Source organism: Callithrix jacchus, chromosome 12 (genome assembly GCF_049354715.1).
Source record: "Callithrix jacchus isolate 240 chromosome 12, calJac240_pri, whole genome shotgun sequence".
Classification (NCBI taxonomy): Eukaryota; Metazoa; Chordata; class Mammalia; order Primates; family Cebidae; genus Callithrix; species Callithrix jacchus.
The window spans coordinates 123,401,382-123,426,378 of record NC_133513.1 but is presented as its reverse complement, the minus strand read 5'-3'; the positions used below and the strand labels follow the sequence as shown (position 1 = coordinate 123,426,378).

At 41.9% G+C, this 24,997-nt stretch overlaps 1 protein-coding gene across 5 annotated transcripts in view; it reads left to right on the top strand.

The window, feature by feature from the left end:
* The window catches only part of C12H10orf143 (chromosome 12 C10orf143 homolog), a 52,175-nt gene that overhangs the window by 9,021 nt on the left and 18,157 nt on the right, over positions 1 to 24,997 (top strand). For 2 of the 5 annotated variants that reach the window (XM_035269514.3, XM_078344106.1), the window contains exons 2-3: positions 19,132 to 19,290; positions 19,399 to 19,461. In XM_035269514.3, the coding sequence (XP_035125405.1) occupies positions 19,132 to 19,290; positions 19,399 to 19,461 (222 nt within the window). Of the gene's footprint in view, positions 1 to 19,131; positions 19,291 to 19,398; positions 19,462 to 20,372; positions 20,447 to 24,997 lie in introns of those variants that run through there. The other 3 variants (XM_078344104.1, XM_078344105.1, XM_078344107.1) reach the window with 2 other exon arrangements.

The window sequence follows — 24,997 nt, the reverse complement described above, 5'->3', positions numbered from 1 at the left end:
TCTCCCTCTGTGGCCCAGGCTGGAGTACAGTGGTGTGATTTCAGCTCACTGCAACCTGCCTCCTGGCTTAAAGCGATTCTCCTGCGTCAGCCTCCCAAGTAGCTGGGATTACAGGTGCACAGCACCACGCCTGGCTAATTTTTATATTTTTAATAGATATAGGGTTTCACCACATTAGTCAGGCTGGTTTCAAACTCTGGACCTCATGATCTGCCTGCCTCAGTCTCCCAAAGTGCTGGGATTACAGGGGTGAGCCACCACACCCGGCCTGACAGTTAGTCATATTTTAATGAAGTTTCAGTAAGAAGAAAAAAGCCATACCTTTATCTACTGGTAATATATTTAGCATTCCTGGTATGACTCATTCTTCTGTGTAGCTTCATCTTTCCATCTGGTATCATTTTTTTTTTTGAGACAGGGTCTCACTCTGTTGCCCTGGCTGGAGGTCAGTGGCAAGGTCTCGGCTCACTACAGTCTCAAGTGATCCTACCTCAGCTTTCTGAGTACCTGGGAATACAGCCATGCACCACCACATCCCAGCTAATTTTTGTATGTTACTGTAGAGACAGATTTTCACCGTGTCGCCCAGGCTGGTCTCAAACTCCTGGGCTCAAGCAATCTACCTGCCTTCAACCTCCCAAAATGCTGGGATTACAGGCATGAGCCACTGTGCCTGGCCTCAATTGTTTTTCTGCCTGAAAGAAGTCTTCTAACATTTCTTATAGGACAGGTTTGCTGGTGATACATTTTTTTAACTTCCATATTCTGAAAAAGTCTTAATTTTATCCTTATTTTGAAAGATACTTCCACTGTGTATGGAATTCTAAATTGATAGGTTTTATCTTTCAATAGTATGAAAAGGTTGCTCCACTGTCTTGCTACAGTTGCTTCCATTGAGAGACCTGCAGCCCTCCTCTCACTGTTCCTCGGTGTTAAATGCGTCCCTCCTCTCACTGTTCCTCGGTGTTAAATGCGTCCCTCCTCTCACTGTTCCTCGGTGTTAAATGTGTCCCTCTCTCACTGTTCCTCGGTGTTAAATGCATCCCTCCTCTCACTGTTCCTTGGTGTTAAATGCGTCCCTCTCTCACTGTTCCTCGGTGTTAAATGCATCCCTCCTCTCACTGTTCCTCGGTGTTAAATGCATCCCTCCTCTCACTGTTCCTCGGTGTTAAATGCATCCCTCCTCTCACTGTTCCTCGGTGTTAAATGTATCTCTCGTCTCTGGCTGCCTTTAAGGTTTCCCTTTATCAGTGGCTTTAAGCTGCTTGTTCCTCATGTGCTCTTGTATAGTTTTCTTCATGATTTTGTGCTTGGGGTTATTGAGATTCTCGATTCTCTGGATTTATCGTTTGCATCAAATTTAGAATATTTTCAGCCTAGATAGATTTTTTTTCCAGACACAGTCTCACTCCATCACCCAGGCTGGAGTGCAGTGGCGTGATCTCAGCTCTGCCTCTTGAGTTCCGGCAATTCTTCTGCCACAGCCTCCCAAGTAGCTGGGATTACAGGCACGCTCCACCACACCCAGCTACTTTTTTCTATTTTTTTTTTTTTAAAGTCTGCGGCACCTGGTATTCCCAGGCGGTCTCCCATCCAAATACTAACCAGGCCCGACCCTGCTTTGCTTCCGAGATCTGACAAGATCAGGTGTGTTCAGGACTTTTTTGTATTTTTAGTGGGCATGGGATTTCACCGTGTTGGCCAGGCTGGTCTGGAACTCCTAACCTCAGGTGATCCACTTGACTTGGCCTCCCAAAGTGCCGGGATTATAGGCATGAGCCACCACGCCCAGCCTCAGCTATTATATCTTTCATTATTTTTTCTGTCCCTTTTCTCTCCTCCCCTTCTAGATCTCCCATTACACATCTATTAAGCTTGTTGATGGTCATCCCACGGTTCCCTGATGCCATGCCTACTTTTAAAACTCTCTCTTCTGTTTTTGATTTCTGATAGTTTCTACTGCTGTGCCTTCCAATTCATGAATCTTTTTTTCTGCAATGTCTAACTGTACACTAATTACATCCAGTGCATTTTTAATCCCAGACATTATAGCATTTGATTTGGATCCTATAACATTTGATTTTGATCATTTAAAATATGTCTTCCATGTTTCTGTTTGGTATTTTGAAGACTTAGTATATTAAGTCTTTTAATGTTCTTCTCTGCTAAATCTAACATCTGTGTCAGTTCTTCGTTAGTTTTGTTTTGTTTTATTGAGACAGAGTCTCCCTCTGTTGCCCAGGCTAGAGTGCAGTAGCTCACTGAAGTCTCCGCCTCCCAGGTTCAAGCTATTCTCATGCCTCAGCCTCCCAAGTAGCTGGGACTACAGGCGAAGTCCAATAATTTTTGTATTTTTACAGAAATTAGAGATGGGGTTTCATCATGTTGGCCAGGCTGGACTTGAACTTCTGAACTTAGGTGATCCACCTGCCTCAGCCTCCTAAAGTGCTGGGATTACAGGTGTGAGCCACCATACCTGGCCCTGTTTTGTTCATACAGAAGAGTAAATCTTGTTGGTCCAATTTGGCCCAAAGAGGAAGCTGGTTAATACATTTTCGGTCAGAGTTTAAAAGAAAATGAAGGCCGGGTGCTGTGGCTCACACCTGTAATCCCAGTACTTTGGGAGGCTGAGACGGCTGGATCACTTGAGGTCAGGCGTTTGAGACCAGCCTGACTAATTTGGTGAAACCCCGTCTCTATCAAAAATACAAAAATTAGCTGGGCATGGTGGCATGCACCCGTAATCCCAGCTACTCAGGTGGCTGAGGCAGGAGAATCTCTTGGACCCTGGGGGGGAGGTTGCAGTGAGCCAAGATCGCACCACTGCACTCTAGCCTGGGTGACAGAGCAATGCTCCGTCTGAAAAAAAGAGAAAATGAAACACATACATGCATGTGTACATACAATAATGTTAAGTTTGCGAGAAAATGAAACACATACATGCATGTGTACATACAATAATGTTAAGTTTGAGAGAAAATGAAACAGATACATGCATGTGTACATACAGTAATGTTAAGTTTGAGAGAAAATGAAACACATACATGCATGTGTACATACAGTAATGTTAAGTTTGAGAGAAAATGAAACACATACATGCATGTGTACATACAGTAATGTTAAGTTTGAGAGAAAATGAAACACATACATGCATGTGTACATACAGTAATGTTAAGTTTGAGAGAAAATGAAACACATACATGCATGTGTACATACAGTAATGTTAAGTTTGAGAGAAAATGAAACACATACATGCATGTGTACATACAATAATGTTAAGTTTGAGAGAAAATGAAACACATACATGCATGTGTACATACAGTAATGTTAAGTTTGCGAGACTCCTTTAAGAGTTCGAGAATGTTAATGCTAAACGCTTTCTGCCCTGTTTTGGTTTAGAATAATTTTAAGATTGCCTTGGAAAGTGTAGCTTGTGCAGCAGCAGTTTCACTGCTAAGCGAAACCACTAGCAGTGCGAGTTTTCTGCGCCGAGTGCAGCTTGTCGGCTGTGAGTGTGACTTTGTGTAGCTGTGCTGTTGTTCCCTCTGTGGATTCTTTGCAGGTCCGACAGCAGTCTGGTGCTCATTGTTTGGCAATTGTGGTCTTCCTGTCATGTACACCCGCACACAGGCCATGCCTTTAGTCCGGAAACGGGCAAGCTTGAGCCTTTATTTTAATTTCCAGCCTGGAATGTTTTTGACACAACTGTGGAAACTTAGATGTGAGTAAACTGTAAAGTTCCAATCCCACCAATTCCTGGTGTTATGAATAGCCACTTCTGTTCATAAAAAGGCTGAGGATATTTTGTGTTTACTCTGCTCTGTGGTTGTCTTTTAGATCTGACATTGCCAGCAGTTGAGAAATTACCCAGTCAGTTTGACGAGGACAACTCTAAGTCCTTGTCAGCAAAAGCACTTAAGCATATTAATGGCTTTAACTCCATTCAAGTAGCCCTAAGGGGTCTAACTTACAAACTAAGAAGATTCAGGCAGGGCACAGTGATTGAAGCCTGTAATCCCAGGACTTTGGGAGGCCGAGGTGTCGGACCCCTTGAGGTCAGGAGTTTGAGACCAGCCTGGGCAACATGGTGAAACCCCGTCTTCACCAAAAAAATACAAAAACTAGCTGGGCATGGTGTCACACAGCTGTAGTCCCCAGCTACTCGAGAGGCTGAGGCGGGAGAATCGCTTGAACCCACGAGGTGGAGGTTGCAGTGAGCCAAGATCATACCACTGTACTCTAACCTGGGTGACAGAGTGAGACTATCTGAAAAAAAAAAAAAGATTCAGATTTAAATTTGCTTGTTTTACCCCATCAGATGCAGGTTTTATAGCTCCTCTGATCTGCTGAGTGAGATCCCCGCCATGAGAACCTAGAAAATCCCAGCTGTTGATGCGGCCCCTGACAGAAGCCCTTATTTTGCCTTTCTGTGGTCCCTCTTCTCACTCTAAATCATTATAACCCATTCCTTAAGAAACAAGGTGTTGCATTCTGTCACCCATTTTTCATTTTGAAAACAATCTGTTGGGCTATGCTGTACTGTTATATTCAGTATAATGAGATTCCACCGTCATCCCGTCCAGATACAGGAAGTTGATGAATGATGATTCATCTTTACAGCCTGAGTTATGCCTAATCTCAATCATTTCTTCCTTTCTTTAGAGATAGAGTCTCACTCTTTCACCCAGGCTGGAGTGAAGTGGTGCGATCTTGGCTCACTGCAACCTCCACCCTCCGGGTTCAAGCAATTCTCCTGCCTCAACCTCCGAAGTAGCCGGGATTATGGTCGTACAGTACCATGTCCGGCTAATTTTTATATTTTCAGTAGAGATGAGGTTTTGCCACATTGGCCAGGCTGGTCTCGAACTCCTGACCTCAGGTGATCCACCTACCTTGGCCTCCCAAAGTGCTAGAATTATAGACATGAGCCAGCGCACCTGGCCAATCATTTCTGATTTTTGGCAGGTTTCTTTATATATGACATAGAAAAGTCACAGTGTGGTTGGCATCAGCAAGGAGGTCATTTTCTGATGATGGTTCGCCATCTCTTTCAGGTGTCTGTTGTATCCAGCACTGACCCTGGAAGGACTCTGCCTTGGCTTCTATATCTTTGATTACCAAGTGCCCAGAACTGAGTGAGGCACATAGTAGGTATTCAGGAAAGGCTTTTTGGTTGACTGACATGTGAGTGTGTGTGTGTGTTTAACTGAGAATTAATGAAAGGATTAAGCAAATGCATAAAATTGTTGGTATTTTCAAAACATCATTTGTTTAGGGAAAAACATAATTCATTTGGGGAAAATGCCATCAGTGTGCCACATGGTCACCTTTCATTATCATCACCTAGCTATTATCTTTTTAGATTTATCTCTTGCAGTTATCAAGACCATGTTATTTAGGTGTAGAGTTTTTTGGTTTTTGTTTTTTTGAGGTAGAGCCTGCCTCTGTCACCCACGTCGGAGTGCAGTGGTGCAATGTCAGCTCACTGCTACCTCCGCCTCCCAGGCTCAAGTGATTCTCATGTCTCAGCCTCCAGAGTAGCTGGGATTACAGGCATGTACTACCAAGCCCAGTTTAGTTTTGCATTTTTAGTAGATAAAGGGTTTCCCTATGTTAGCCAGGCTTTTCTCGAACTCCTGACGTCAAGTGACACTCCCGCCTCGGCCTCCCGGAGTGTTGGGATTACGGGTGGGAGCCACCTTGCTTGGCCAGGTTTGGAGTTTTAAATTTTTGAAAGTGTGTCATTAAGTGTTTTTTAGTAAATTTACAGCCGTGCAACTATCACTCCTAACCTCAGGTGATCCACCTGCCTTGGCCTCCCAAAGTGCTGGGATTACAGGTGTGAGCCACCGCACCTGGCTGTTGATTCCTACCTTTTTAATGATTGCCATTCTAGCTGGCATGAGATGATATCTCATTATGGTTTGATTTGTATTTCTCTAATGACCAGTGATGATGAGCTTTTTTTTCTTATGTTTGTTGGCTATATAAATGTCTTCTTTGGAGAAGTGTCTGTTCATATCCTTTGCCCACTTTTTGATGGGGTTGTTGGTTTTTTTCTTGTAAATTTGTTTAAGTTCCTTATAGATCCTGGATATTAGCTCTTTGTCAGGTGGATAGATTGCAAAAGTTTTCTCCCATTCTGTAGGCTGCCTCTTCACTCTCATGATAGTTTCTTTTGCTGTGCAGAAGCTCTACAGTTTAATTAGATCCCATTTGTCAATTTTGGCTTTTGTTGCCATTGCTTTTGGTGTTTTTAGTCATGAAGTCTTTGCCCATGCCTGTGTCCTGAATGGTATTGCCTAGGTTTTCTTCTGGGGTTTTTATGGTTAGGTCCTATGTTTAAGTCTTTAATCCATCTTGAGTTAATTTTTTATATAAGGTATAAGGAAGGGGTCCAGTTTCAGTTTTTTGCATATGGCTAGCCACTTTTCTCAACACCATTTATTAAATAGGGAATCCTTTCCCCATTGCTTGTTTGTGTCAGGTTTGTCAAAAATCAGATGGTTGTAGATGTGTGGCGTTATTTCTGAGGCCTCTGTTCTGTTCCATTGGTCTATGTATCTGTTTTGATACCAGTACCATGCTGTTTTGATTACTGTAGCCTTATAGTTTACTTTGAAGTCAGGTAGCATGATGCCTCCAGCTTTGTGCTTTTTGCTTAGGATTGTCTTGGCTATTTGGGCTCTTTTTGGTTCCATATGAAATTTAAAGTACTTTTTTCTAATTCTGTGAAGGAAGTCAGTGGTAGCTTGATGGGGACAGCATGGAATGTGTAAATTGCTTTGGGCAGTATGATATTGATTCTTCCTGTCCATCAGCATGGAATGTTTCTCCATTTGTTTGTATCCTGTCTTACTTCCTTGAGCAGTGGTTTGTAGTTCTCCTTGAAGAGGTCTTTCACATCCCTTGTAAGTTCTATTCCTAGTATTTTATTCTCTTTGTAGCAATTGTGAATGGGAGTTCACTCATGATTTGACTCTCTGTTTGTCTACTATTGGTGTATAGGAATGCTTGTGATTTTTGCACATGGATTTTTTATGCTGAGACTTGGCTGAAGTTGCTTATGAGCTTAAGAGATTTTGGGCCGAGATGATGGAGTTTTCTATGTATACAATCATGTCATCTGCAAATAGAGACAATTTGACTTCCTTTCTTCCCATTTTAATACCCTTTATTTCTTTCTCTTGCCTGATTGTCTTGGCCAGAACTTCCAATACTGTGTTGAATAGGAGTGGTGGGAGAGGGCATCCTTGTCCTGTGCTGGTTTTCAAAGAGAATGCTTCCAGCTTTTGCACATTCAGTATGATATTGGCTGTGGGTTTATCATAAATAGCTCTTATTATTTTGAGATATGTTTCATGAATACCTAGTTTATTGAGATTTTTAGTATGAAGGGGTATTGAATTTTATTGAAGGCCCTTTCTGCATCTATTGAGGTAATCATGCGGTTTTTGTCATTGGTTCTGTTTATGTTTATTCACTTGCATATGTTGAGCCAGCCTTGCCTCCCAGGGAGGAAGCCACCTTGGACATTGTTTCAAGGTAACTGGCTCCCCTAGAATCAAGTTGCCTCTTACTTTGAGTGTTGGTTTGCTCATCTCATAACTTGCCTTCTCTTTGCCAAGCTAAACTTGGTCAAGAGTATGTACTGAAAGCTTGAGCGCAGTAGGCTGAGGAGTCTTTTGAAAAAAGGACACAGTATCAAGATGTCAAATCCAGTTGCTTAAAGCCCCAGCGTGCCCTGGTCAGGCAGGAGTTCAGTGTGAGAACCCTAACTTCTGCCCCTCTTTAGTTGATGCAGTACCAAACATCATAGAAAGAACCCTAAGAGTACAAGGTCGTTCTCCAAATGAAAATGTCACAGAAAAGGAACGTTTACTTGGTGGAAAGCATGCTTTCTTTCCAAGTGGCAGTCTCTGGGGCCTTCTTCTTGCTCCATTCAGCATTACCTGTCTGTGTTCAGACCAGTGGGCATCCATATCCACTGCTCCATCCAGCAGAAGCAGCTTTATCGTGGTAGGACTTGAACGAAACTGAACTGAAGAAACCTCCCTCAGTCCACCGTTCCTGATAGCTGAGGACTCAATTACCGAGCATTACACACATACACTGTAAGTGATCTTCAGCATAAAGTCATTAGTAAAAATTCTCAAAATACCTTCAGAATGAAAGATTAGATTATTTTATTTTATATATAATATATTTTCTATGGACTTACTGTTAATTGTATTCCTGAATTCTAATGATTTCCTTTGGTATTTTAATTAATTAATTAATTACTTTTTTTTGAAATGGAATTTTGCTCTTGTTACCCAGGCTGGAGTGCAATGGCACAATCCTGGTTCACCGCAACCTCCGCCTCCCAGGTTGAAGCGATTCTCCTTCCGTAGCCTCCCCAGCAGCTGGAATTATAGGCACGTGCCATCATGCTCGGCTAATTTTTTATATGTTTAGTAGAGACGGGGTTTCACCCTGTTGGCCAGGCTGATCTTGAACTCCTGCTCTCAAGTGATCCACTCGCCTTGGCCTCCCAGAGTGCTGGGATTACAGGCATGAGCCACTGTGCCTGGCCAGCTCCTTTGGTATTTTAACCTGCTATATATTCCTATGCTAGTTCACGTGTTGACACGTGTAATATGTGTGCTTCATCCAGTGCTTTTGATGTTGAACGCTGCCATTTTCTTTCCTGCAGACTGAAGAAGGTGCATGGTGGTTTTCTGTTGAAGAGGCCGGAGAACCATGCATCTTCTCTGTTCTCCACTCTCCTCTTGAGCCCAGAGTGGAGGCTGCCAGCAAGGCCGAGGCCCTCCCCGCCACCCTGCCCCAGAGGCAGAGCTGGTGCTGGGCTCTGTTCACCGTTCTTGCTGTTCTCTGGCTTTGCTCTGTGTTTCCAGGGACATCAGAGAAACGTCCCCTGTCTGGTTTCTATAAGGGCTGGCTCTTCTCAGCATGGAAACCAAGGCTTTGAATGTCAACTCTGGCAAATTGTTAAGTCTTCCACCCCCTATTCCATACAGACACTTCACTCATTAAGCTCACTTGGGACCATCACCTCCCATAAAGGAAGAAGTCCCCCTCAACTAATGGTTGCCCTCGCTTCCTCAGGACAGGCAGCGAGGTTCCTGAGACCCGTGGCAGCGCCGCACGTTTCCGTCTTTGGGGCAGCGCCATCCCTATCTGCTGTTTTAATTTAGCATCTTTTGAAGCAGCATGTATTTCTCGGCCGTACTCCTGCTTCACCTTTGATGAGGATGCCGGTCACTTGATCTACTCTAGTGATTGTTATGTAGGGTCTCTGGGTACACATAGGACTTCCCTTTTGTTTGTATAGTGCAAGTGTCTTTTTAGTTTGGCATAAGTCTTCATTTGCCTTTGCGAAGGCTGACAGATCTCTCGTTCAACAGCAGCAGCCCCAGATGTCAGTGCCTCTGTGGCAGTCATTTTTCTTTGGTCCAGGCCAATCCATGACAACTGAACTATTTGCCAAGTAAGTGTATAGATCGATATCATATGTGGTCCGCTCTCAATAATCCAAGGGAAGAAAGAGAAAATATGAATAAATTAATTCATTCTGCTGGCTGAGTGCCACTGTGATGTCATCCTCACATTCCCTAGCGGAACCCACCCTCTGCCCACCTTGGTGGCATAGTGTGGCTCCCCTTTCTCCTGCCACAGGCTGTGGGGACCCCGGCCCTTCAGCTCCCTGTGCCCCTCGGAGAATGTGAGCTCATCATTGCAGATAATCACAAGTCTGCTGACCTTAATGTGCCAGTGGTCATTCAACCACACAGAAATGGTGTAGAATATAGTCTGATAAGTGTTGTAAATTTCATCCCGAAAGCACAGGTTCTCATTCATATTCATGCATGCCTGTTTGGTTTCCTTTTGAATAAGTCCCATGTTACTGGGAAAAGAGGAAGGGAAGTAATATTACTGCTGTTAGGCTACTATGATGTTACTGATGGGGGAAAACTGAAACTTGTAAAGTTATGTGGGGAATACTGAATATCTCCACTTTTTCCCTTTAATCCAGATGAGTGAAAGTTGACAGCAAACCAGTTTATCATAACATGCTTCCTTTGCACCATAAGGATTGAGCAGATCCTGAATAACCAGAGATCCAGAGCTTTGACCTTAGTTCTTCAAACTCTCATCCAACTTAGGTGAACACACAGAAGGCTGCATTATTTGCAGAAGTCCTAAGGATGATTAATACAGTTACTGTAATATATGGCATGACAAGGATTGAGTATTTTTTGATATGCCACAAATCAAATACATATTCCGTGGAAATCAGAGTTAACTAGTATACATAGGAGAGCCTGCAGTTACATTAAAAAAAGGAAAAGCGGAAGACAACGACGACTGAGTGAGCCCCAGGAGTTGGAGAGCACGTTTGCGTGGAGAAGCCGAGGGGGCTGCGGGGGAGGTGAGCTTGCGTGGACCTGTGTGTGCTGTGGCTGCTGGGGTTTCTCCTGTGTAACACAGTGGCCAGGTCTTGGCAAGTGGTTCTTCTCTTCTGCTGTTACATGGCATTGAAAGTATTTTGCGTGGTTTATTTTAAGTGGGATATTGGCAATTTCGAAACGCTGGAGGAGGTGTCTAGGCTATGAAGTCTGAGCATCTCTGAAATGGAATGGTGAGAGAGACCAGGGATGTCTGGTTGGAGAGACAAACCTCCAGAGTGTCTGAGAATGATCATCAAATATCTGAAAGGATGTTTCTCTCATACACAGGGGGCTTCTTTGTTTTTGTAATGGAGTCTTACTCTGTCACGCAGGAGTGCAGTGGCGTGATCTCAGCTCACTGCAGCCTCTGCCTCCTGAGTTCAAGTAATTCTCCTGCCTCAACCTCCTGAGTAGCTGAGATTAAGGCATGTACCACACCCAGCTAATTTTTGTATTTTTAGTAGAGACGGGGTTTTGCCATGTTGGTCATCCCGGTGTCAAACTCCTGATCTGCCCACCTCGGCCTCCCAACGTGCTGGGATTACAGGCCTGAGCCATGACACCTGGCCGCTTTGTTGGAGTTACTCAAAGGGGAATAATTAGAATCAGTGGGTCGAGGTTCCGAAAAGGCACTCTGCTTTAGATCAGTATTTCTGTCACATTAGGGATGCAAGGGATTTTTTTCCTTTTCAAAAACTTGTTATTTTGAAATAGTTTTAGACATACAGAAAGGTTGCAAAAACAGTACAGAGAGTTCAAATACATCTTTCACTTAAGCTTGTTAATAATCTTAGTATACTTAGCAAGCTATGAAATTAACGTTGGTGCATTACTGTTAACTATAAACCTTATTCTAATTTTACCAGTTTTTCCACTAGTATCCTTTTTCTGTCACAAGATCTAACCCAGGATTCCACATTGCATTTACTTGTTGAGTTTCCTTACTCTCTTCCCGTCTGTGACACTTTGGCAGTCTTTTTCTTTTTCTTTTTTTTTGAGACGGAGTTTCGCTCTTGTCACCCAGGCTGGAGTGCAATGCGCGATTTCGCCTCACCACAACCTCCGCCTCCTGGGTTCAGGCAGTTCTCCTGCCTCAGCCTCCTGAGTAGCTGGGATTACAGGCACATGCCACCATGCCCAGCTAATTTTTTTTGTATTTTTTATTAGAGATGGGGTTTCACCGTGTTGACCAGGATGGTCTTGATCTCTTGATCTCGTGATCCACCCACCTTGGCCTCCCAAAGTGCTGGGATTACAGGCGTGAGCCACCGCGCCCGGCCTTTACTCTGGCAGTCTTTTAGGACCTCAACATTTAATGATTATTGGTGAGTTACTTAGTTGCCCAGCGTTTTCTTATGGTTAGAGTCAGGGTGTGCATTTTTGGCATGAGTACTGGAGAGGTGGTGTTGTGCCATCTTGGTACATCGTATGGAGGAGGGGTCATGATATCTGTGTCGTATTGCTGCTGTTGTTAACCTTGTCACTTGCTTAAGATGGTTTCATCCACTGAAAAGTTACTATTTTTCTCTTTATAATTAATACAAATCTTGGGGAAGATATTTTGAAACTGCGCAAGTGTCCATTTTCTCCTTAAACTTTTGCCTCCTGCTTTTAGCATCTATTGTTAGATCTTGCCTGCAGTATTTTTTACTGTGGTATTTAATGCATAAGTCCCTCTTTGCTTTTGCATTTATTAATGAAAATTCAACTGTAAGGAAGCCCTGTCCCTTCTCACCCATTTATTTACTCAATCATTTTTGATATGGGTAGACTAGTGGGCATTTACTTTATTCTGTGGATTATAATCCACTGCTATTTTTATTTATTTTATTGCTTAAATCATTCCAGCTTTGGCTAATAGGAAGTCAGTCCTTCAGGTTGGTGCCTCTGTCTTTCTGACATGCCCTCGTTTTGTAAGAACTTTCTAAGTGTTTGGCCCATAAAGTGTTTCAGGCTCATTTTGTATTTTCTCTGCTCCTTCCCTGAATCAGCTGCCTCCCATGGAGTCCAGATTCCTTTTATGGGAAAAAGGTGTTTAGAAACCAGTTTCTAGGTGCTGGGTGTAATCTTGCTGCTAGGATGCCATTGTCCTTAGTGGACACAGCTAGGATGTGTGTGTGTGTGTGTGTGTGTGTGTGTATGTACGGGTGGATTACACCCATACATGCACACACAGTAACCCACACATACATATTTATATATATTTCTATGTCTCTGGATATGGATTAAAAATTCCAATTCAGCACCGCAAGGTTCATTGTAGCCTCTCCCTTTTCTGTGTTTGTAACTTATTTCTCCAACAGTGAAAAACATAGCTCTCATTATTTACAGTTAATTTAATTATTTATCCAATGCCAATAAAGTAGTTTCAAAATTCCTAACCCTGTAATAAGCACATTTACTAGCTAGAGTACAGCATTTCTATACAGTGCTTTTTGTTTTTAGCCTTTGAATTTCTAGTCAAAATAGTGGAGTTTTTTTTTTTGTTGTTTTTTTTTGAGACAGAGTCTTGCTTTGTTGCCCAGGCTGGAGTGCAGTGGCACAATCTTGGCTCACTGCAACCTCCGTCTCCCGGGTTCAAGCGATTCTCCTGCCTCCGCCTCCCGGGTTCAGGCAATTCTCCTGCCTCAACCTCCTGAGTAGCTGGGATTACAGGCATGCGCCACCATGCCCAGCTAATTTTTTGTATCTTTAGTAGAGACGGGGTTTCACCATGTTGACCAGGATGGTCTCGATCTCTTGACCTCGTGATCCACCCGCCTCGGCCTCCCAAAGTGCTGGGATTACAGGCTTGAGCCACCGCGCCCGGCCTATATGCTCCTTTTTCATTTCTGTTCCTATGCCACACTTTCCCCAACCCTTTCCTACCCACTCTCTGTAGGAAAGCAGTCTCTTTCATTTCTCAATATCCTCCCTGTATTTCGTTTGCAGAAATGAACAGATAGTGTCTGTTTTCTTATAACCTCTTCTTTGTTACACAGCAGGTAGCATATTACAGATACTCTTTTACACTTTGGCTTTTGCACTTGACAGTGTATTCTGGAGATCACTCTACACCAGTAGGTGTGGAAATCGGCCTTTTCCTTTTCTCAGTTGCATAGTACTTCATTGCTTGGATGTACCGTAGTTTATCCAACCACTCTCCTGTGTAGGGGTATTTAGGTTGTTTCCACCATATTGCACTATTGAATAGCTGTGCAAATGTGTTTCTTTTCCACATTGTTGGAGGTGTATGTTTAAAGTAGGTTCTAGAGGTCTAATTGCTTGGTTAAAAAATTTGCATGTAACTGTTAGGTATTGCGAAATTTCCCTGCAGGAATTTGTATTCTCACCAGCACAGTGGGAGGTGCCTGTTTTCCTACAGCCTCACCTACAGGGGCTGCATCACACTGGGCATTTTTGCCATTCTGATGGTAAATGCTATCTTGATGTTGTCTTAATTTGTATTTCTCTAAATAGGAGTGTGTTTGAACTTTTTTTTTCATGTTTGTGGACCATTTTAATAGCTTTTGCAAATTCTTGGTGTCTTTTCTCCATTTATATTTCAGAGTTTTGGTCCTTTGTACCTCAGTTTTTGTAATCGTTTCTTTTTTTTTTCTTTTTTTGAGATGGAGTCTTGCTCAGTCACCCAGGCTGGAGTGCAGTGACGCGATCTCGGCTCACTGCAACCTCTGCCTCCTAGCTTCGAGCAGTTCTGCCTCAGCCTCCCAAGGAGCTGGGACTACAGGCATGCACCACCACGCCTGGCTAATTTTTGTATTTTTTTTTAGTAGAGACCATATTGGCCAGCTGGTCTCGAACTCCTGACCTTGTGATCTGCCCACTTCGGCCTCCCAAAGTGCTGGGATTACAGGTGTGAGCCACTGCGCCCAGCCTGTAATAGTTTCTTATATTCAAGTTACTCACCCTTTTTCTGTGGTGTATGTTGCAATCATTTTTCTTTCAATATATCAGTTTTCCTTGGATGTTTGGGATTTATTTGGCCCTACAGAAGTTTTTATTTTCATGTAGTCAAACTTATCAATCTTGACTTTATTGCCTCTGTATTTTGAATCATTGTCAGAAAATCTTTCCCTACACCAGCATTAGAGAATTCACTCGTATTTTCTCCTAGGAATTGCAAAGTTCTTTGTAATTAGATCTTTTACATTCAGTCCCTGATGCATCTGGTTTGGTTTTGTATGTGGTTGTATTAGTCTGTTTTCACACTGCTGATAAAGACATACCAGAGACTGGGTAATTTATAAAGAAAAAGAAATTTAATGGCCTCACAGTTCCATGTGGCTGGAGAGGCCTCACAATCATTGCAGAAGGTAAAAGGTACGTCTTACTTGGCAGTGTGCATGAAAGAGAATGAGAGCCAAGCCAAAGGGGAGCCCCTTATAAAAACATCAGCTCTTGTGAGACTTACTACCACGAGAGCACTGTGGGGGAACCGCCTCCATGATTCAGTTGCCCCCGGTGGGTCCCTCCCACAGCGTGTGGGAATTAAAGAAGCTATAATTCAAGATGAGATTTGGGTGGGGACACAGTCAAACCATGTCATGGTATGAGGTGCAGATCTAAATTTCTTTTCTCCAAATAGCTCTAAGTTGTCCCAACCTCATGTATTAAAAAGTCCATCCTGCTGGGCACAGTGGCTCATGCTTATAATCTTAGCACTTTGGGAAGCCTAGGTGGGAGGATTGCTTGAGTCCAGGAGTTTGAGACCAGCCTGGTCAATATAGTGATTCCTCATCTCTAAAAAAAAAAGAAAATTATATATGTATATATAAAAGTCCATCCTTATCCCGGTGATTTGAAGACAAACTTTCATGTGTATTTCAATTTGTGTCTGGACTTTTAATGCTACCACATTGGTCCGTTTGTCTCCTGTGTACCAGGACCGCCGTGTTTCATTACGGAGTCTCTGTGGTTTATTTTAATGACCAGGAGTTGTTTTATTTTTTTTCTTCAGAGTTTTCCTGGCCCTTGTTGCACATTTTTTTTTTCATTGTGACTGTTAGTATCAACTAGTGTAACTCTATAAAAATAGTTTACTGGGATTATGTTGAATTTACACATTTATTTAGGGAGAACTGTCATCTTTATAATACTGGGTTATCCAGCCAAGAGCTGGGGATGTCTTTTCTCTTCTTGTTCATATCTCCTTTAGAGTCTTTCAAGAAGGTCTTACATTCTCCTTGCATAGACTTTGTGCAATTCTCGTTAAATTTGTTCGTAGGTATTTAACGTTTGTTGCAGTTATTTTAAATGGAGTTTTCTCTGATTATTATTTTGTATTTAAAAGCTATTGATTTTTATATATTAATTCTGTGTTAGTGAATTCCTTTTATCATTGACTCTCTGGGGGTTTCCGGGTATTTGTGGTTATCAAGTGCAAGTTGAAGTGGCTTTACTGCTTTACTCCTTCTTACGCTGCTGATGGATTTCTTTCGTCTCAATATATGGTCAATACCTGTCATACGGTGTTGGACAGAAACGGAGAAAGTAGGCATCTTTGCCCTGTTCTTGATAGTGGAGAAATGCTATTAGTTTTTCCCTATGCGGTAATGAGTTAAGGAATGTGTATTTTATCATGTTTAACAGTATATCCCCTCAACTCCTGTTTTCTTTAAATTTTATCATAAATGGATTTTAAACTTTCTTAAGGGATATTTCAGAATCTATGGAGGTAATCACACTATTTCCTTATGTTTATTAATATAGTACATGATACTAAGAGTTTCCTAATATTTCTGATATCTTAGGCCTCATTTCATATTTTTATATCGATATTGAAGAGCAATTGATTGGTGTGTAGTTTTATTTTCTTGTTCCTTCTGTCTGGTTTATCAGTGTTACATTTGCTTCATAAAAGGAGACAGTGTGCTGGAATCTTTTTCATAGAGCATTGGCATTACCTGGCCTTTGAAGGTTTGGGAGAATTCCCCTGGGAAACTGTCTGGTCCTGGGGCTTCTTGTGGGCTGGTTACTTATAACTCTTTTTGTTTCTTCTGGGAAATCATCCGTTTAAGCTTTGTATTCTAATGGGATCAGTTTTGGTAATCAGACTATCCTTAGGAAGTTATCAGTTTCATCTACATTTTAATATTCCCTTAAGATTTAAAAGTTTCCTGTTTCGTTGTATTTCCCTGTGTCCTTTCTTATTTTCTGTTTTTGTATTCACTCCACCTTCTTCTTGACCAACTTAACTAGTGATTTGTTAGGAAACAGTACTTTTTTCCCTCCAAAAACCAGGATTTATATTTTTACATTAACTCTGTTTTTCTGTTCCCTACCTCATTAATTTTATCTTACGTACTTTTTTTTCTTATTAATTTTAGCTTTTTCCTTTATTTTTTCTTGGTGTATTCCTTTGGTTTGCTTTTTTTCCTTAGTTTTCATGAGCTGGGAATTATTATTGTTATTGTTATTTATTTTTTGAAAGAGGCTCACTCTGTTACCCAGGCTGGAGTGCAGTGGCATGATCTTGGCTCACTGCAGCCTCAGCCTTCTGGGTTCAGTCTTCACACCTCAGCCTCCTGAGTAGCTGGGACTATAGGCACACCACCATGCCTGGCTAATTTTTATATTTTCTGGTAGAGACAGGGTTTCACCATGTTGCCCAGGTTGGTCTCAAACTCTTGGCCTCAAGTGATCTGCCTGCACCAGCCTCCCAAAGTGATGGGATTACAGGCGTGAGCCACTGTGCCTGGCTGGGAATTATTAATTTTCATTTCTCATTTTTATTGATAAAAATGTCAGTGCAATGAATTTTTCTCTGATTACTGCTTTAAATGTATTTCATGGATTCTGATATGTAGTATTTTCATTGTAGTTATTATTTTTCTTAATTTTGTCCTTTCAGTTTGGTGACCGAATAAATAGTAAGACTTAATATTTCCAGGTGGAGCGCCCTTCTGCTTTTTTTGTTTTTGTTAATAATTGGTAGTTTATGCATTGTGATTAGAAGTATTGGTATGTTTCTACCGAGTAGAAATCATTGGCTTTTTTCCCCTTTAATGCAATCAGTTGTGACTGTGCTGTGGGTTCTTGGGAGGAACGTGTATTCTCTATGATCAGGGTGCAGAGTTCAATATCCACGGCCGTAAGGTCAACCTTGGCTGATGATGTTGTTTAGATCTCTCTCCTTGCCCGTCTTCTATGATGTTACTCACTCTGCTTTGTACTGAGAATGGTGTATGAAACCTTCTGTTATTAGTATGTTTCTAATTGTGTTTGCCCACATCTCCCGGAGTCTTTGATAAAGACTATAGTTATATTATTTGGCCCGTAGATGTTTATGAGTATTATGTCTTCACTGTGGACTGTGGCTTTCAGCATTAAAGAAAAGTCCTCGGTTGTATGGAACACTTTGGGGCTTGTGTTCTATGTGCTCTGCTCGTGCTCTGTTTTGGTTTTTATTTCCTTAGTGTACCTTTGTCCGTCCTTCTTATTTTTAGCCCTTCAGAATCACTTGATTTTAAGTGCATCCCTTGTATACAGTGTATAGTTGGGTCTTGTTCTTTTAAAACTTTGGATGTAGAAGGATTTGTATTTTCTAGTGATTATTTGTATTTAATTCTATTTAATATCCTTAGGTATGCCGTTTTATTATTTAACCCTTTATTGTCTGATTATCAGTTTTTTTCAGTATCAGTTAATACTCACCTACTGCTTATATAATAATGAACTATACAATAATGAGAATTCTCCTCTCTTCATTCTTTTTCCTTTATCTCCCATTTTTAATGTATCATTCCTAGTCTGTCATAAGATTTCTATATTGTGTAAATGCATTAAGTGAAAGAGTTCATTAAGAATATATTAAATAATAATAGTACAGATAATAAACACATTTTGCAAAACTCATAAAGGTGCTTTGCCAGTGACTGAAGAAGTCAGGGAGATGCCAGTGTACCATGAAGTGTGTTCTGACATCGGGGTGTCCAGCAGTGGGTCTTCTTAGGCTGGCTGCCAGGGCTCCTGGGGTGGATTGCTGGCCCTGGGCCAAAGTGGCCTCTCACTGTTTACAGAGGTCCTCCTGTCTCTGAAACTCCGAGTCAGTTACAACATGGCTGCCCTAAAAATACACAAACTCTTGGGACGTTGAAACTGAGCACTTTTTTTCTGTAGCATTGGAGCATTTTGATTGTAATTATTTTCTTTAGTTCACATAGTAGTAAAAATCAAATGCTAACTTTCCCAAAGGTTATCAGTTATAGACTGTGTGTGTAACCTTTGAAATAAATAAAACTAATTTGTTCTTCAGTGCCAGTGAGACAGAGAAGTATTCACATGTGAATTATTCAGTATTAAGAAAGTATGTAATTTGATACCCAGCAAAAGCATATAACTAGTTTCTTAAACAAAATTTATAGGTTTTGTACATTTTCAATATCAATAAACCAGTCACCATAGTTTATTACAAGAGTTTCAGCCAAAATTGTTTGAAATTACTATTTTAAATGTACAAAGCTAAGTAAATATCAGACAATACAAGGAATAATGAGGTTAAATGTAATTGATGATTGTTATTCTGAAAAGACGAAGTTTAAAGTCATCTCCTCAAATGCCCTATAAAGTTTTCCAGCTCCACAGGGGTCTGTATTTGCAGCCGAAGTTTTCTGAAAGCAAATTCAATTAGAGCGTTGTGTGCTTTATGAGACCATCTAAAGTGAAATTCTGTTTGTTTCAGAAACGGGCATGCAGGAGATTAGAAGCCAGTGGGCATGAGCATGGCTGCCACCAACTGAACACCTGTGTCCTGGCATCCTGGGGCCCAGAGGACCAGGAGCCTCCATCAAGAGCCCCAGCACCGAGGCTAGAGAGCGGCCAGGGGAGGCCAAGTACCGGGGTATGTTCCTGTGCCCACCAATCCAGTTGTGAGCATGTTTAAATATTTTAACAGAACATGTAAATAATAATTGTTCTGATGTATCTGCAACTGTGATTTGTTAAATAGATTTCTCAGAACGGTGGAAGGAGCTGGGCCCAGCCTTGCGTAAGATGTATTGCCGGGGAGTCTGTAAGTGCATTAACCTTCTTGCTGTGGCATAAGAGATAGACGACTTCTTAAATATTAGATCCATAAAACAAAGTTAATAAAAACTGCAATTACGTTTCTGAAGAATGAGGAACATAAATAAAAAGGTGAAGATTGATTTAAGCTTTTCTTAGCATTCTATTGGTGTACAAACTAATTTGTGTCCAGCTTCAGATTGGAAATAGAAATTGCAAATACATTTAAAATTCCTTCTAAAAACAGGGTTTAAGGAAGGGACCAGGCCACTGGATTTGGTTAAAATAGAGAATCATTTAAGGACATCTTGGAGAAAAGATCTTTCTCATTTAATTTTCCAAATAGGAATCAACATTGCTTTGTTCTTTTCCCTGTTTAAGCTTTTCTTGCATGTTTCCATCATAAACTTCACATAAATCACAGATTTCAGAAGGAAACACAATGTTCACACCATTAATTCAAAGTAAAGGGAGGTCAGAAACTGCCAGAGTCAGATTCTCAGTCTCTTTCATTGGACAGAATATCATAAAGTATATATTAGCATAATAATACCTTTCTTATTAATTTTGAACGTACTCCAAGAACAAGTTAATATGTCTTTGATAACCTCTATAATTCTTGGGTTTCTTTAATTTTAAATTTGAAATCTTAATATTGCAATAAAATAGAATTATATTTAAATTCCACACAGAAACCAGGAATTTGTGTGTGTCTATATGGGTATTTCTGAGATTGCCCCCTAAAGATCTTTAGAGCAATGTATTGCTCTGTTTTTGATAAGCAAAAGATTGAGTCAATAAATGATGGAGATCCTCAGTTGACACACGATAAGCTACTGTGTTTTACAGTGATAAGCACTAATTTTGTTTCAAACAAAGACCTAAAACCATGACCGCCATCATCATGTCTGATGACAGGGTGAACCCTGGATTATCTGAAGACCTTGGACGAATCTGAAAACAAAGTTGAGTATTAACCTCACTCCAGGAAGGTACTTTGCTACTTGTTGTACTCTCTCTTCAGAAAAATTTTCATAGGTTATGTTGCATTCTATGGTATAATTCTGAACAACAGTGAAATTAAAGATCCAGCAACTTGAATTTAGTGTGTTTAGGTTGATTCATGTAGTTGTTAGACATAGCCTAGAATGTGAATGAATAATGCTTACTTTGAGAACAGTGTCCCCATTGGGGTTGAATTCTGTGTTTGCTGAGACCAACTGATGCCTTCTTTGTCCCCACCCTGTTTCCATGGAATGTATCTTTCACGTCCCCCCATCTGTTGGAGGAAAACATGCTTTGAGAGCTTGTGTTCTGGCATGAATGGCTTAAAGAAAAAAAATTTAGTTCAAGCAATTGATTGGATCGTTTTGACTATTACTCTGTTTGAACAACAGTGCCTGTTTGATTAGGGTTTTCCTTTCTTTGTAATTCCCTAAGCTTGCCTGCGTTATGTTTCATAGGAAATGAATCTATGAGCAGAAAACCTTCATTGATATGTAAATATCATTTTTTTTTTTGCTTAATACTCAATATTCTTTTCATCTAAATTTCAGAAACTGACTTTAAAAAATCAGTTTTCTTTTATTTGTAGTTATTCTCAATAAAATTTTACCCAGGCTTGGGCGTTTTAATATTTACACCCACCATTTCTGAAAGTCTAATGTAAATAAAGATTGAAATGTGAATTTGAAAGTCACACCTCTTGATATTTGAACAGACTATAGCTGCATATATCTTCTTTTTCTAATAATATGGCTAGTTTCTTTCCTAAGCTTTTAAAATAATAAGACACTATTTTTGTATTATAAAACATCAAAAGGTTCAGTGTTAAATAAAAAGCAAATAGTATTTTTAGAAATGCGAGATCCCTGGGAGTTGTATTTAACAATAAATCACCAATGGGGAACAATTCCAAATTTCAGAAGACTTTATTAAACTTGCAGTTCCATTCACAAATGCCTGCTGACACGTGGGCCTACCCACTCTCCCGTGATGCCGTAGGCGGCTCAGAATGGTTCTCTGGGTCAGAGAGAAGCCACGGTGCTATCAGGGGTGCTTTGTGTGGAATTCCTAATGGGAAACTTGTATGTGATTCTCAGTTTATTCGGTGGCTTTTCTCCAGTAAGCTCCTTTGCATCCTGAACTCTCTAGTGTATTTTTGACCTTAGTAGGATGTCAGCTGATCTGATCTGTTCTGCTCTGAATTCTGAGTATAGCCATCTGAGCTTGGTGGTCCTTCTGTTCCTAAGCTTTTCCTTACGTTTATGATTGAGTTGTTTCTCACACATACAGGGTCTTGATGTTTCTCATATGCAAGGACTTCCTCTGTAGACCTCTTCAAACTCGTTTTCCAAGTTTGCATTTCAGTCTATTTCTGTTGACCCATTCAGGCTCATTGTAACCACTGTTACAATGGTTATTATTTCAGGAGTGGCTGAGGTGGTTTCTTTTTTTTTTATTGCATTTTAGGTTTTGGGGTACATGTGCAGAGCATGCAATATAGTTGCATAGGTACACACATGGCAGTGTGTTCTGTTTGCTTTCACCCCTTCACCCACATTTGGCATTTCTCCCCAGGCTATCCCTCCCCACCTCCCCCTCCCACTGGCCCTCCCCTTTTCCCCCCAATAGACCCCAGTGTTTAGTACTCCCCTCTCTGTGTCCATGTGTTCTCATTTTCATCACCCGCCTATGAGTGAGAATATGCGGTGTTTCATTTTCTGTTCTTGTGTCAGTTTGCTGAGAATGATGTTCTCCAGATTCATCCATGTCCCTACAAACGACACGAACTCATCATTTCTGATTGCTGCATAATATTCCATGGTGTATATGTGCCACATTTTCCCAATCCAGTCTATCATCAATGGGCATTTGGGTTGAATCCAGGTCTTTGCTATTGTAAACAGTGCTGCAATGAACATTCGTGTGCATGTGTCCTTATAGTAGAATGATTTATAGTCCTTTGGGTATATACCCAGTAATGGGATTGCTGGGTCAAATGGAATTTCTATTTCTAAGGCCTTGAGGAATCGCCACACCGTCTTCCACAATGGTTGGATTAATTTACACTCCCACCAACAGTGTAAAAGTGTTCCTTTTTCTCCACATCCTCTCCAGCATCTGTTGTCTCCAGATTTTTTAATGATCGCCATTCTAACTGGCTTGAGGTGGTATCTCAATGTGGTTTTGATTTGCATCTCTCTGATGACCAGTGACGATGAGCATTTTTTCATATGACTGTTGGCCTTATATATGTCTTCTTTCGTAAAGTGTCGGTTCATATCCTTTGCCCACTTTTGAATGGGCTTGTTTGTTTTTTTCTTGTAAATCTGTTTGAGTTCTTTGTAAATTCTGGATATCAGCCCTTTGTCAGATGGGTAAGCTGCAAAAATTTTTTCCCATTCTGTTGGTTGCCGATTCACTCTAGTGACTGTTTCTTTTGCCGTGCAGAAGCTATGGAGTTTGATTAGGTCCCATTTGTCTATTTTGGCTTTTGTTGCCAATGCTTTTAGTGTTTTGTTCATGAAGTCCTTGCCTACTCCTATGTCCTGGATAGTTTTGCCTAGATTTCCTTCTAGGGTTTTTATCGTGCCAGGTCTTACGTTTAGGTGGTTTCTTAGAGTAATTACCATTCGGGTTCACCTCCTGCTATACATTATTATTTAGGATCGTCTTCTTGTAGCCCTGAATCACCCTGCTTACGTTATTGACGGTGGAAATGAATGTGGTGGGATCCCGTCTTGCAACATCCAGGGTATTCGCTCCCGCCCGGGGTTGGGCTGCTCCCTCTCCCTGTTGTGCGCTGTCTGGGGCTGCAGGTGGCAGAGAGGATGATTGCCATCGCTAGGAGGCTTCCTTTCCTGCCACCAGCGGCTCCTGCGCTGGGCAGGCAGTCGCCTGGGCTACAGGCTTCCTTTTCTGGATCCACACAGCTTGCTTTGCATGGGCCACATGGTAACCACATGTAAGATGGAAAGGAAGCTGCTCCTTGCTAATTCAAACCAATTAAATGAAACCTTAGAAGGCTGCCGGGGGTCTCCAAAATAATCAAAAGATGGTACATAAAAGGGGAGGAAAGCTTAGAAGTTAGAAAACTATAGAAAGGATTTAGGTTATTGGTTGAGGAGAGAGGTGGTGATATTTTCTCAGCACCATGTTTTCCTGGAGGTCTCCCATCTCTGATATTTTGTAGCCTCTCAGTGCTGCAATCCTCTGGGATCTGGAAGGGGCCACCCTCAGATCTTACTGGGTCATGGTCGGCCCATTGCCTGGGTTTTTCTCAGCTCCGACTCCCTTTGTCTGCTCCTCCTCAGTGTTGTGGAGACAGTGTTTCCCAGACTCCTTTGCTTCTGAGTTCTGGGAGAATCCAGCCAACAGGAGGCATTGGCGGGACACAGGAATGTGGGGAGGAGGCCAGACCATTTCTCTCTCTCCCTGTCTCTCTCTGTCTCTCTCTCTTTCTCTCTCTCTCTCTCAGCCCTCCCCTCGGATACAGCTCCTGCAGAGCATTCCCTCTGGTCCCAGCTCCTGCCAGGTCCACCAGCTCCTGGGACTGAGGTCACACTTCCTCCTCCCTTTGCCCTCCCAGCCCTTGGAGGGGGCTTCTTACGGTGATGAGTGTTTGGCTCCTGTGTTAGTCCATTTTCACACTGCTATAAAGAACTACTTGATGCCTGTAATCCCAGCTGCTTGGGAGGCTGAGGCAGGAGAATTGCTTGAACCTGGGAGGTGGAGGTTGCAGTGAGCAGAGATCACACCATGGCACTCCAGCCTGGGTGAGACTGCCATCTCAAAAAAAAAAAAAGGTCTACCTGAGACTGGATAATTTATAAAGAAAAGAGGTCTAGTTAACTCACAGTTCCACAGGCTGTACAGGAAGGATGGCTGGGAGGCCTCAGGAAACTTCAGTGGTGGTGGAAGGCGAAGGGGAAGCCAGCATTCCTTACCACGACAGCAGCAGGGAGAGAGGGGGGAAGTGCCACACACTTTCAAACAGCCAGATCTCATGAGAACAGCAACGGGAATTGCACTCTCATGATCCAGTCATGTCCCACCCCCGACATACGTGGGAGTACAATTCGAGATGAGATTTGGGTGGGGACACGGCGCCAAACTGCATCAGCTCCCCTGTTGGCTTCTCATCTCGTCTGTCATTTGTGGAGCCAAATCTGTGATACATTCCCTCTGAAATATACCTACATTGGTTTCTGTTTGCTTACCTATGCTAAGCAGCTAATGAATGGACAGATTGTCCTGGGGAGAAAAGTTGCTGTTTCTAACAGAGGTCTCTGGGCGTTTGTTGTCTCCTGCAAGGGCCCAGTCAGTAGTTCGCAAGCTTGGCACTTCAGAGTGCTGGCAGGGCCAATCTGGTCATGAGCCACATGAGTCTCCAGAGCCTGGACATGAAATTTAAAAATACCGTCAGGCCCTTCAGTGTTGCCCATCCCTAATGCTCCTTCAGTCCCTTTTATCTGTGGTTTTGTTTTTTTGAGACGGAGTCTTGCTCTGCTGCCCAGGCTGGAATGCAGTGGCATGATCTC